This window comes from Panthera pardus, unplaced genomic scaffold (genome assembly GCF_024362965.1).
Source record: "Panthera pardus isolate Hobbes unplaced genomic scaffold, ASM2436296v1 HiC_scaffold_24, whole genome shotgun sequence".
NCBI lineage: Eukaryota > Metazoa > Chordata > Mammalia > Carnivora > Felidae > Panthera > Panthera pardus.
This window is the reverse complement of record NW_026526810.1, coordinates 53345334-53359312: the sequence shown is the minus strand read 5'-3', so window position 1 is coordinate 53359312 and position 13979 is coordinate 53345334. Positions and strand designations below refer to the sequence as shown.

At 40.5% G+C, this 13979-nt stretch overlaps 1 protein-coding gene across 11 annotated transcripts in view; it reads left to right on the top strand.

Annotated features, from left to right (window-relative positions):
• The window catches only part of GANC (glucosidase alpha, neutral C), a 75239-nt gene extending 69173 nt beyond the window's left edge, over positions 1–6066 (top strand). For 10 of the 11 annotated variants that reach the window (XM_053889160.1, XM_053889163.1, XM_053889159.1 and 7 more), the window contains 3 exons: positions 50–162; positions 3537–3640; positions 4230–6066. In XM_053889160.1, coding sequence (XP_053745135.1) covers positions 50–162; positions 3537–3640; positions 4230–4339 — 327 coding nt within the window. In that variant the 3' untranslated portion in view covers positions 4340–6066. The remainder of the gene's footprint in view (positions 1–49; positions 163–3536; positions 3641–4229) is intronic. The other variant, XR_008417107.1, reaches the window with a different exon arrangement.
• The last annotated feature ends 7913 nt before the right edge of the window (positions 6067–13979 follow it).

Here is a 13979-nt window from a genome sequence, read left to right as displayed (position 1 = left end):
TAGTAAGCTATTATATAAGCACATTCTCTCCCTATGATTCACTCTCCAGGGTTCTGCCATGGGTGAACTCTATCTCGACGATGGCCATTCATTCCAGTACCTCCACCAGAAGCAATTCTTGCATAGGAAGTTTTCATTCTTGTCAGGTGTTTTGACCAACAGGTAATAGCAGCTAAAAAGCTGTGTGCTTTCTTAAATAAATTATGCTATCCTCAAAAGCACAGCTGTTGTTTTAAGGTACTATTTAAAGAAAGTAATGATGAAGGCCATTTGTGGAGTACTTTTTTTTTTTTTTAGCTTCACTAAGATATAATTGACAAGTAAAAATGTAATGTATTTAAAGTGTACAAGATGGTGATTTGCTGTACGTATATACTGTAAAAGGATTCCCACCATCAAGTTAATTAACTCACCCATCACCTCACAAACCTTTTTTGTTTGTTTGTTGTCTTGTTCTGTTTTAGTGAGAACACTTAAGTTCTACTCTCTTGGCAAATTTCAATTATAGGATATAGTATTGTCAACTATGGTCACCATCTTATATGTTAGATCCTGAGACCTTATTCATCTTATAACTGAAAGTTTGTACCCTTTAACCAGCCTCTCCTTCCATTTGCAAATAGAAACAATTTTACTACTTCCTTTCCAATTTGAATGCCTTTTATTTCTTTTTCTTGCCTAATTGCTCTACCTCGGGTGTCCAGTACTATGTTGAACAAAAATGGTGAGGAGTCGGCATCCTTGTCTTCTTTCTGATGTTGTTTCAGCTTTTCTCCACTGAGTATGATGTTAGCTGTGCACTTGTCAAAACAGCTTTTATTATGTTGAGATACATTCATTCTATACTCAATTTGTTGAGAATTTTTATCATGAAAAGCTGTTGAATTTTTTCCAATGCTTTTTCTATATCTACTGAAATAATCATAGTATTTTTATCCTTCTTTTATTAATGTACTGTATCACATTTATTGACTTGCCAATGTTGAAGCATCTCTGTATCCCAGGAATAAATCCCACTTCATCATGGTGTATGATCCTTTGTTGAGGAATTCTGCATCTGTGTTCATCAAGGATATTGGCCTGTCATTTTCTTTTCTTATAAGTATCCTTGCTAGCTTTGGTAGTGTTCCACTCTTTGGAAGAGTTTGAAAAGGACTGATAATTCTTTAAATGTTTGATGGAGTTCAATAGCAAAGCCATCTGGTCCTGGACTTATCTTTGTTGGCAGTCTTTTATTACTGATTCACTATCCTTACTAGTAACTGACCTGTTCAGATTTTCTATTTCTTCATGATTCAGTATTGGTAGCTTGTATGTTTCTAGGAATTTATCCATTTCTTCTAGCTTATCCACTTTACTGGTGTGTAATTACTCCTAGTAGTTTCTTATGATCCTTAGTATTTCTGAAGTATCAAATGTAACGTCTCCTCTTTCATTTCTTATTTTATGTATTTATTTATTTAAATTCTAGTATAGTTAACATATAGTGATATGTTAGTTTCTGATTGTACTTACTTGAGTCCTCTTTTTGTTGGTGAGTCTAGCTAAAGATTTGTCTATTTTGTTTATATTTATTTTTCTAATGTAAGTAATCTCTACATCCAAGGTGAAGCTCAAACTCACAACCCCAAAATCAAGAGTCACGTGCTTTACTGACTGAGCCAGACAGGTGCCCCAGCTTATTTATTTGTTTTTTAATTATTTCTTAGTTTCATTGACCTCATATTGTCTTCTTAGCCTCTGTTCCACTTATTTTCACTCTGACCTTTGTTATTTCCTTCCTCCTACTTTCTTTGGGCTTAGTTTGTTCTTCTTTTTATAGTTCCTTGAGGTGTAAAGTTAGATTGTTTATTTAAGGTCTTTTCTTTTTCTTAATGTAGGCATTTATTACTATAAGCTCCCCTCTTAGAATTGCTTTTGCTGCATCCTGTAAGTTTTGATATGTTGTGTTTCCATTTTACTTTGTCTAGGATACTTTATTTCCCTTTTGACTTCTCTTTGACACATTGGTTGTTTAGGAGCATGTTATTTAATCTCCAAGGATTTGTGACTTTTCCAGTTTTCTTCTTGTGATTGATTTCTGCTCTCCTACTATTAGGGTTAGAAAAGATGCTTGATATAATTTCAGTCTTTTTAAATTTGTTAAGACTTATTTTGTAGTCTAATATATGGTCTATCCTGGAGAATGTTCCATGTGTGCTTGGGAAGAATATGTATTTTGCTGCTACTGAATGGAATGTTCTATATATATCTATTAAGTCTATTTGGTCTAACATGTAGTTTAAGTCCACGTTTTCCTTATTGGTTTTCTGTCTGGATGATCTATCCATAGTTGAAAGCGGGGCACTGAAGTCCCCTGCTATTACTGTATTGCTGTCTATTTCAACCTTCAGATCTACTAATATTTGCTTTATATATTTAGGTGTTCTGATATCGGGTGCATAAATATTTACAAATGTTATAACCTCTTAATGAATTGACTCTTTTATCATTATATAATGATCTTTGTTGTCTCTTATTACAGTTTTTGGCATAAAGTCTGTTTTGTTTGATATAAACATAGCTAGCTCTGCCTTTTTTTGATCTCCATTTGCATGGAATATCATTTTTCATCCCTTCACTTTCCTTCTGTATGTTTCCTTAAAGCTGAAGTGGGTCTCTTATAGGTAGCTGGGTATTGACTTTTTAACCACTCAGCAGCCGTGTCTCCATTGATTGGAGAATTTCGTTCAAATACACTTGGAGTAATTATTGATAGGTGGTTTGAGGGCTCATATCTCAGGTGGGAGGCCTTAAAACTGGGGTACTAGAAGTGTGGTCCAAGCCCTTCACTCTTCAGGGAGAAGTTGGGATTTGGGAGTTCCCCTTCCACTTGTATGGCACTGCCCTGGGGGTAGGGAGTGAGAGTGTGTCTTAGCCTTTCCTACCTGTTTCGATGTGGATATTTTCGCAGTCACTCAATGTGTGGGAGTCACTCAGGTAGTTTCTGTATCTCCAGAAGGGAATTGCTCCACCTGTAGCTTTACGTTCAGTATCTCCATGAAAGGAGGGAAATTCAGGGACCTCTTGTGTTGCCATCTTGGTCTGGAATTTCCCTGGAGTATATTTCAGTCACTCCATGAATCTTCCTTCCTTATTGTCTCCATCTTCCTTTTCCTCCCTCTCTAAAACATAAAAAAGAATTCAATTTAAGTTCTGATTAATCCCATGTATTGCCCCATTCAACAAGTGATTAAATATCTGAGTTCTTAATTTGATTGCAGTGTCAAAGTCACATTTGTGACTTCAGTGTCCTTAGGTGATATCTCTCCAAATGGCTTGTCAAAGGGAGACTGGTTTGTCTACTGGTTAGGCAGTCCTCAGCACATGGAATTATCTTTTTCCTTCTCTTCATCTTAGTAAACGTGACAACCGTATTGTTCTTGCCTCCATAGGGAAAGATGGGAGAGGAACCCACAAGGCTGGGATGTTGACCTAGTAACCAGTCCAAACCCCTATTCTCCTCCGTTTCCTAATGCCCTTTGCATCTATTCCAGTTGTGCTGACAAAAGAGGTCATCATCCCAGCAAGTGTGTGGTGGAGCGGGTCTTCGTCCTTGGCCTCAAGAAGCAGCCATCTTCTGTGACCACCCATTCATCTGGTGAGGAAACAGTTCATTTGTTTTTGTAAACATGGAAGTATCTCTTCACCCAGTGAAGAGATGATTAGTCCCAAAACTGATGTCGTGTGCTCAACTGAGTGGACCCTGTACTTTCTGAAATACACTGGTCAAATACCCAGGTGTCTAAAAGGAGCAAAGCCACCCTGCTTCTCCTCATCGACTGGTCTTTCCACGAACTATAAGATGTTAACATTTTTCTAAGGGAAATTATTTGGGGCTTGAAAAATATTGTAACTTCTCTGAATATTTTGTTTAACTGTAGCTGTCTGAAGCTGCAGAGAATCGTACCCATGTTTATGGAGTTTCTTAAAAGGATATATCCTTTCTTACCTGCTGAACTTCTTTGTTCCTTACAACTCCTTTTCAACCAATCTTGCACTCAAAATGATAGAGGGTTTAATCTTCAAAAAATTCATGGAAGTCCATGGGTAAAAGTGCTACTCAGCTGGATTTTCCTACATGGGGCTTAAGGTTTTATGACCAAGTCACAAATATTTTATATTTGAAAGAAAGATCTTTCTCTCCTAGATATTCATCAAACTTTTCCTGCTATTGTCTTGATATTTAGACGGTAAAGAAGAGCCTGTGGTTTTTACATATTGTACCACAATGGCCACCCTGAGCCTGGAGAAGCTGTCACTGAACATCAGCGCTGACTGGGAGGTCCACATCAAATAACTGTGACGTGCACCCAGTGACGGGCTCAGGAAGCAGCCTGCACCTTTCAGCCTTTCCCTTGGCCTTTTCTGATATTTGTGCTGCGTGCTAATTGACTTCTCTGGCTAACAATTAGCTTTCATTAGGTACCACTTTACTAACAAAAACAGATTTCAGGTTTTACATTTTTAGAGGTACTAGGAATACTTTTTGGGTCAAACACCACCTCATCTCCTAGATGCAGGTAGCCCTGAGACTTTAGTTCATCAATCTTCCATTGCTTCTTGGACTGTGGCCCTGTGGTCAGCACTGTGGCCCAATGAGTAGCTTCTCTTTGAGCACAGCTGGATGGTTTTGTGTGTGTGTGTGTGTGTGTGTGTGTGTGTGTGTGTGTGTGTGTGTGTGTGTTTAACTAAACTCTGCCCTCAATGTGGGGCTTAAACTTACAACCCAGAAATCAAGAGTTTCATGCTTTACGGATTGAGCCAGCCAGGCGCCCTGGATGGATTTGTTATATATGAGATGTGGGCCAAACCCACTGTTTGTGGCCCATTTGTGGAAGCTTGCCTCAGGCCATGCAGCAGGATCAGTCTGGCTACAGTGGCTGAGCTACTCAGGGCCTGTCTCCAAGGGGACAGCAGCCTCTCATACCCCTCGGTCATCTTTCACCCACTTAGATGTGGGCAAAACCACCCTTTTCTGCTTGCACTGCATACGCTGAAGCAACAGGGAATTATTCTCCCCTAAAGATTGACTGTGAAGCACAAAGGATTCTTTTCCCTGTTGTGCTTGTTGGGCTTCAAAGTTCCCAATTAATCTTCTTAAAATCCTAATTTACCTTAATTGTTTTTCTTAAATACTGTTTACTGACCACAGAAGATTTGTAACATGAGTAAGCTATATTTTATAATTAATAATAACATGAACACCCATGTCCCCACAACTGAACTTCAGAAATAGAACACAGGGCTGGGATGAGGGTGAGGTAAGTCAGGCACAAAAACTCTTGCCTCAGGCACAAAATTAAGGGGGTACCAAAAAAATGCAATAATCAAAATAAATAATATTTCAGTGTAGTATTTTTCAAAATCAAAATTAATGCAAAAAATAATCCATGATGAACAAAATATCAAAATTTTAAATAAAGACAGGATCAGTACTACTAAGTTTTCTTTCTCCCTTGGTCCCCCATATGGCTTGGCATGGGCTAAAAAGCATTATGGAACACCAGTTCCTCCGGCTGCTTCCTGCTCTGGAGACACCAGTGCCTCTTTGCTGCCTGTTACTGCATCTGTAGGGCAGCCTCGTGTGCTCAGCACGTTTTCATGTTTCCTCCACTGAGCGACTTGACAACTGCCACCTCTGTGCCTTCTGTGCCCTGGGCCCCATTATCCACCACTTTCCCCCTTCCCATGCAGCTCTTACCATCCATTGAGGCCCAACTCAAATGCCACTTTTCCATTAAGCCTATCTAAATCCTCTGTCACCCCCACACCCCTGGACCCATGCGCGGTTACTTTGCTCATCTCTGAAATGCTGTTCCACTTATAATATGCGCTCTCCCAGCATCCTCAAGGCAGTCCCTTAATGTTTCAGCTTTGTCTATCTTGTTCCCCTGCTAGAGTGCATGTTCCTCGAGAGCATATTTGTCTTCTGTCTGCCAGAGCACCATTATACTTGCCTTTCAGTAACCAATGGCTACAATTAGTTAACTGATGGATTTGACTGATTAAAAAGTGAGAATTTAATGTATTTGTTTCCGATTTACTTTTCTGACAGGACTCTTCCCTCCAGATGTAGCAAACATTGTGCATTTCCTTGTGGACACATTGCATTATATCAGTTGAGATTTCAGCTTTGCACCACACCACATAGACATTCACAGATTCTTTGCTATTTCTGTAAGTCTTGCAATTCAGGAGAAAGGAAGAAGTCTACATTAGCTGAAGCCGTATTTCCCAGCTTCGAACTTCCCTTAGCAACCTACAGTAAGACTTAACCTGAAAACTGGGTGCTTTTACCTAATACATGATGATGGTTTTTAATGGCATGTGAAGCTGAATAATTAAGACCTATCTTTAGATTAACATGTATTGCATTTATTCTTCCATGTAAAATATTTTTTGGAGAAAGGAATGAAACTGCTCTGTCTTGACGCAGAATGGTACTGAAAAGTTCTCCGAGAGTCAGAGTGGAGAGAAATACAGTCTGGGTGTTCATTGTTCTCTGCTTTTACGGCTTCTCACACTTCACCTGCCTCCTGTTTCTGCAGCTGTTACCAGAGCGTTCTGTGGGCATGGGTTGGCCTGCAGGTGTTCAGTTACCTTGTTGGTTGTGGCTAATTCTTGATATGTGTTCTCAGGAAACTGGATTTCAAGTAAGAATTAGAATTTTCAACAGTTGGGAATGCAAGCTGGTGCATCCACTCTGGAAAACAGTATGGAGGTTCCTCAAAAAACTAAAAATAGAACTACCCTATGACCCAGCAACTGCACTACTAGGCATTTACCCACGGGATACAGGTGTGCTGTTTAAAAGGGACACATGCACCCCCATGTTGATAGTAGCACTATCAATAATAGCCAAAGTATAGAGAGAGCCTGAATGTCCATCAATGGATGAATGGATAAAGAAGATGTGATTTATATATATATACAATGGAGTATTACTCGGTGATCAAAAAGAATGAAATCTTGCCAGTTGCAACTACGTGGATGGAACTGGAGGGTATTATGCTAAGTGAAATTAGAGAAAGACAAAAATCATATGACTTCACTCATATGAGGACTTTAAGAGACAAAACAGATGAACATAAGGGAAGGAAAACAAAAGTAATATAAAAACGGGGAGGGGGACAAAACAAAAGAGACTCATAAATGTGGAGAACAAATTGAGGGTTACTGGAGGGGTTGTGGGAAGGGGGATGGGCTAAACGGGTAAGGGGCATTAAGGAATCTACTCCTGAAATCATTGTTGCACTATATGCTAACTAATTTGGATGTAAATTTTAAAAAATAATAAATAAAACAAGTTTAAAAAAAGCCCCCCCCAAAAGAATATTCAACAGAGATTGAAACAAAGCTCTCAAATGCATAATGTGCCAGGAATGAGTTGACAAATCCGTTTAAATCAGAAAGTGCCCAACAGAAAAACAGGCAAAGGTAATTCATAAAAGAAAGTAAAACAGACAAAATGAGCATGAAGAGTGCTCAGCCTCAGTCATAATCAAAGAAATGATTTTTTCCCCCAACTGGCCAAGATTTAAAAAAGTGAAAATGTCCAGCACTGATATTAGTGTAGCGAATAGGCCTGCTCATGCATCATTAGTGGAATTATAAATAAGGATAATCTACCAGGATGAGTAGTTGGCAATAATATCAAAACCTTACATTTGCATACTCTAACCCATCGATTCCACTTTAGATAAACCAGATGAATTGCTCAGAGCTCCTAATTGCAATGTGGTTTACACTGTGGACAACTAGGAATGAGCTAAGTGTTCTTTAACAGGGGACTTGTTAAATATAGCCCTTTCATACTGCAGAATACTGTACAATTATTAAATAACAGCCTTAATGTATATCAACATAGAAGTATGTTTTTGTTAAATGTTTACTGAGTGATTTCATTTATGTAAACATTATCATAAACTGAAACTGAGGGACATCCTATACTCTTCAAAATGTGAAGGCCATGAAAAACAACAGGTCTGAGGAAGTGTTTCAGATTGAAGGGGGTACAAAAGAGAAGTGACAACAGATATGTGATCCTGGGCTGGAATCTGGGCCTATAAAGGACATTATTGGGACAGTTGGCAAAATTTAGATGGGATCTTTTGATTACATGGTAATTTTCCTAATTTTGAGGGTTATCCTGTGATTACATAGAAGAATTTCCTTGCTTTTAGGAAATGTATACTGAAGTATTAAAGGGTAATGGGTCATCCCATCTCTAAGTTACTCTCAAATGGCCCAGAAAAAAATTTTATTTATGTCTGAGAAAGAGAGACAGAGAAAAAGGCAAAATGTATTTAAATGCTATGATTGAAGAATCTGGATGAAGGGTATATAGGAACTCCTTACGCTATATTTTCCACTTTGCTATAAGTTTTAAACTTTCAAAACAAAAAGTTGGGCCATATCTCTATAGGATCTAACAGCTTTTAAATGTTTGCTTTCTGTTACTGTAAAAGCTTATAAGCTGTGGCATATAAAATAGGGTGAAGCAAATGGATTTAAAAAAGAAGATACCTTGATTCTGATGCTGCAGACCACTTCAGAATGTTCCTCGGATCAGCTGTTCTCCACCTGAGAAGTGCTGGGCCAAGCCACGTCCTCTACTTCAGGAACACAAACAGCATCCTCTTGTTAGCTAGGATACCAAGGGGGAGTTACTCAGATCTAAGGGCTGAAAGCCTTCATCAGAAGGAAGGAGGGGGAAGGAACAAAAGCAGGGAAGGAATGTGTTTTGTTTTGCAGAACCAGCAGCCAGCTAAGGGGACTCCCCACTAGGTCTTTCACCTGATAGCCTCTTGTGCGAGCCAGTGTAGGCCAGTTTGGACTGTGGACCTGAGCAGAAGCCTCCCTGAGTGGTCCTAAAGTTAACTTTGGCTCATTATAATACCAGATCTCCTCCTTTGGGCTGAGTGTTCTGCTGTTTTTCAAACATACAGCGTGTTCATTAGCATGTTGACATGTGAGTTATACGCAGTTGAACCAAAATGCCTAAGAACAGAATATAAGGCTCTTAATATATATGCAAGTTCCCTGCCCCTGCCCCCTAATACACTGAATGAAAGCTTCCTGTACTAACCCCACAGGAAGACAGTACTTTCAGAGCTATCTGTCTTCTTACTTGTAACAAGTAATACAAAGTTCTTTGTTTTCAGCACTTCCTTGGGTTGTGTTCAACTTAATGCACATCAAGCGGCAACGCCCTTGAGTTCAGTTACACTCTGAGCAGCAGGCCAGCAGCCCCTGACCCTACACACCCACACTGTGGCAGCACTGTATGTTGCTTCACCACAGAGGTCTTAATTGACTGCGGGAGCTGACCAAAGAACCTTTGGAAGGGTTCACACGAAGAAATAGAATACGTGTTTAGGGGGGCATTTATTTCGGGCAGATGACTAGCATCGTGGCCAGAGAAAGTCCTTCATGCATTTGGAAGGCCAGTTTGGTCACCGTCCTACTCTTTCCAGATCTGAGTTATCCAGCAGATCCTGGCAATGGTGGATCTGAGGCTGTCAGTTCCTCAAAGAAGTGATCCCAAGAAGTAGGTTCCAGTTTGGTACCAAGACATTCTCTGAGAATGCCCAAGGAGGTTGGTTACACTTAGGATTGACCTATAGGACTAATTATGCTCCAGGCACAGCTCACTTCAGAACCAGGTGAACTTCCATGTGTCAGCATCACCAGGACCAATCCCAGATCAGGCCATCCTCCTAACTGCTCCCTAGAGGAGAAAGGGTAGATTGTTGCCAAGAGTTTGTCTTAAAGTTGCGCTGAGCCCTATATCCTGGTTAACTAAAACCAGTGAGTCAGATTGCCATAGCCTTAGAGGAGACTGCAAGTCTGGAATTTTGGGCTGAGTGCAGAGTTCTTTCACTTTCTCACATCTCTTTCAGTAGCAGACTATCATAATGATAAGCAGCAGAAAGACAAACACATAAATATCTGGAGCTTAATGAATTTTTGCCCATAATTGACCATCTTACCTAAGAGCGTTCTGGATAATGGAATTCCTATGACCATATCAAGCTTTCCACTCTGCTTTTAAGATTTTCACCTACCAACCCCTCTGAATGCCTTGCGTAAATTCCAGGGGCAGCACCCTAGACTAAAATAACTTCTTAGCCCCGGGCCTAGAAAGCCACCTGCAGCTCCACTGGAAACAGATTACTATATTAACCACAGACAATAGAGGCCATATAACTAGCATTCTAGGTGAAATTGGCATCTGATATCAGATCTGCCTGTCTTATGACCAACCTTGCAAAAGACTGCAGTGCCACAGAAAGGCCAGCCAGAATTCTACAGCTGCTTCTTGACAGTTGTTTCCAGCAGGGCTGTGGTATTAGATTCCTCTCCAATCAGAGCTAAGGGAAGGGGAGCCCTCACTATTTATATGCAAGGATCCAGTGTTCTTACGCCTACTTCACATATTAGAGTCCTAGTTATGCCTTTAGTCGCTCCCTGGAAATCAGAAAACCTGGGGTCTGGTTTGGTTCTGCAGCGAACTGAGTGATCTTGGCCATGCCGTTTAATCTCTCCAGGCCTTGGTTTCCTCATCTCTTAAAGAAAAGAGATCATTTCTAAAATTCTGTGACTTTTCCATGATGTCACTGTAAAATTACGGCAGATATCTCGCGTTTCCTCAGTTGTAAAATAGCATTAATCAAACCTGCAAGGTTGTCCTACAGATTTAAAATATTCTATGTGTGTGGAAAGGAAAAAATAGTAACTTTACTTTGGAGAAACGTGGTAGATACCACCTTAGCCAGGTGATCAAGATTGACATCACCTGTGATAAAACACCTCTAGATCCTGTATCCCCAAATGAGAAGGGCGCATGACTTCTATGATACTCTTCCCCCAAATCCATAACTTCAGTCTAATAATATGAAAAACATCAAACTCCAGTTGAGGGACAATCTACAATGTGATTTCCAAGTACTCTTCAAAAGTAGCAAGTCATGAGAGGCAAAGACTGTGGAACCATCAGAGACTGGAAGACACTGAGGAGACATTACAATGCAGTACAGGATCTTGGATCAGATCCTGTAACAGAAGAGGGAAAAAAACCATTAGTGGAAACACTATCAAATCAAAATATGTCTTGTAGTTTAGTTAATACTATTTTACCAAAACTAATTTCTTAGTTTTGATCATTTACCATGGTTACATGAGGTGTAAACACTAGGGGATGCCGAGCGAAAGGTATACAGAAACTCTGTACTATCCTGTAACTCTTTCGTAAATCTAAAATTACTTTAAAATTAAAAGTTTTAAAAACTATATGAAGAGGCTAGCTCACAGTGGACGCTCAATGAATGATGGGTGTTATAAGCAAATGCATTTCCTCCAATAGAGTTGAATCAAAGAAATATTTATTGGGGCACCTGGGTGGCTCAGTCGGTTGAGGGTCCGACTTTGGCTCAGGTCATGATCTCACAGTTCATGAGTTCGACCCCTGCATCGGACTCTGTGCTGACAGCTTGGAGCCTGGAGCTTGCTTTGGATTCTGTGTCTCCCTCTCTGCCCTTAACCCACTGGCATTCTGTCTCTGTGTCTTTCAAAAATAAACATTAAAAAAAAAAGAAATATTTATTGATGGAAAAGACAGTGATACAAAGCCATTGATTGGCCTTGTTGGTGCAAAAGAAACCATTCCAACCTCAGATAGCGTGTGACATTGCCTGAAATATGTTGTAAAAGCTAGTTCTTTATCCTTGACGAGACTTCTGGGAATCGAAATGCACAGCTGTTCATTATCTGCCCTTTGTTCTTGGGCTCAGATTGGATTTCTCCCTGATGGCATGAGGCAGCTGAATAAACCTTGTGTTTGGACCCACTAATCTGAGGGGGTTTCATCCACAACGATTGATAGAGCAAAGTGAATAGCACCTTGCACTCTGTGTTTGATATTCCCATCCTGCTCTGACAATAGGCTCATCTTATCACATACTCAACTTAGTTACTAAGTTACTTAGTTAGACTGCCAAGGAAAGAAAAGTCGGCAGGTGTGTGGCCCAGAGACAGCTCCACCCACAGGGGCAAATTGACCAAGAAATTTTTATTGCATTAGCAAAGCAAGAGAAGGGTAAGAAATTTCTCCTCGCATAGGGAAATTTCATTCAGCAGATATACAACACATATTTATTAAGAGCTTTCTATGTGCTTAGCCCTGAGAGTGGGATGGGGGCCCAGAGTTTACAATCTTGAGGGCAAGTGGAAAGCTCAATAAGCAGAAACAATAAAATGTGGGTGCGTGCTGTGAATTTAAGAGTATAGAGTAGGGCTGGGACTCAAGCTTTTGATGGTGGAGAAAGGAAACTCCCCCACTTTGCTTTCCATGCCACTGGGGAGTTTGAGAGTGGAGGTCAATCTTTTTAGAGGACTTTTTAGTACAGGCAGATAGGCATGCCTCTGATTGGAGATGCTGTGACCATGTGATGCTGGGCAGACTGCACCTATCCCAGGGATGGACACATGGAAGATATTCAGTAAATAAATCTCGTAGACTGAACGCCGACTGACTGTAATTCAACCTGATCTATTAAATTGGGGTCACCTCTAAAAACAACATTTATTGAGTGCTTAAGACAATCCTGTCACTATCTTAAATGTTTTACATAAATTAAAATTGTTTAATTTTTATGATAACTCAGTAACAGAATGACTATCCACATACCCACTCTATAGGTAAGAGAACTGAGACACAGGAAGAAAGGAAGAGGTAACTCACCTAAAGTTACACAGGCACAGCCAGCAAGCAGCAAGCCCAGGCTTTGAAGCTCGGCAGTCAGCCTTCAGTCTGTCCTCCCATTTTCTGCCTCTCCAAAAGCAGTAGTAAAGGTCCTTGGGCATTTTCTTAGGGGACAGGAGGATAGGCTGATGGTTCCTATAAGCAGTAGCTCCAGACACAGGGCTCCTCAAAGCTGCAACCCCAGGGACAGTGAGCCTGGTAGTATTCCCTGTTTCGGCTATCACTTCCCACCTTGTCTCACAGCCTCTAGCCTTGGGCTGATGAGACTGGTCACATGGAAACAGGCATGGCTACAGTCTAGCACAAGCCTCCACTGAGCCACACGTGGAATGTAGCCGTCTCCTTACGGCCTGGGTAGAAGCTACCACGGATGGGTATAAAGCAAGATGGAGGCCAAGTAGGCAATTCCCTTCTCCAAGGCCACTTGTGCTCTTATCCAAGAGCCCTGATACCAACTCTTTCTGGAATGACATCCCCCAAGACCTGACAGACAACCTGATTCAGTATCTAGTTCCACCTGCTGACTCAGATGCCTAATGTGTGCCTGCATAGTCCATACTCAGGTGTGCTTTTTGTAGCAAATCTGGTCCAGTGTTTATTTTGGGGTGTGGGGAGAGATGAGAGGTGTCTAGGTCAAGTGGGCAAGAAAGACAGGGATTTTTCTCAACTGGGGACTCTGCTGAGTGGCATTTTCCACCCAGACAGTTCCAATGAACGCTGACACCATAACATTCTAGAAGAGATGCCAAACGCAACTGAATAATGTTGATATCCTAGAGTTTTAGAAACTAAAAATTATGTTCTCAAAAATATCTAAAATATTCTCCTAGAATTCAGTGTCTCACATTCAGCCTGGCTACCTTTTCTTTGATATTGTTCTCCATTCATTCAGTGGCCTATAGTTTGATGATCTATATAGGAGCCGATTCAATAACACATCAGCAGTACTTTGTTAATTTTCAGTGTTCAACTTCCTCAAGTATTCCCCTTTCATTTCCTGACAACACCAGCACTTAATGACAACCCAGAAATGTTCCTATTCAGGTCCTTCTCTGTCCACCACGTAGCCTGCCTGCACATAGCTTCTTTTGCTCTCATACTCATAATCTTTCTTCATGCCTATTTTTAGTTTTCTTGGCTCAAGCTTCTCCAAGCCACTGAAACACAGCCCTCA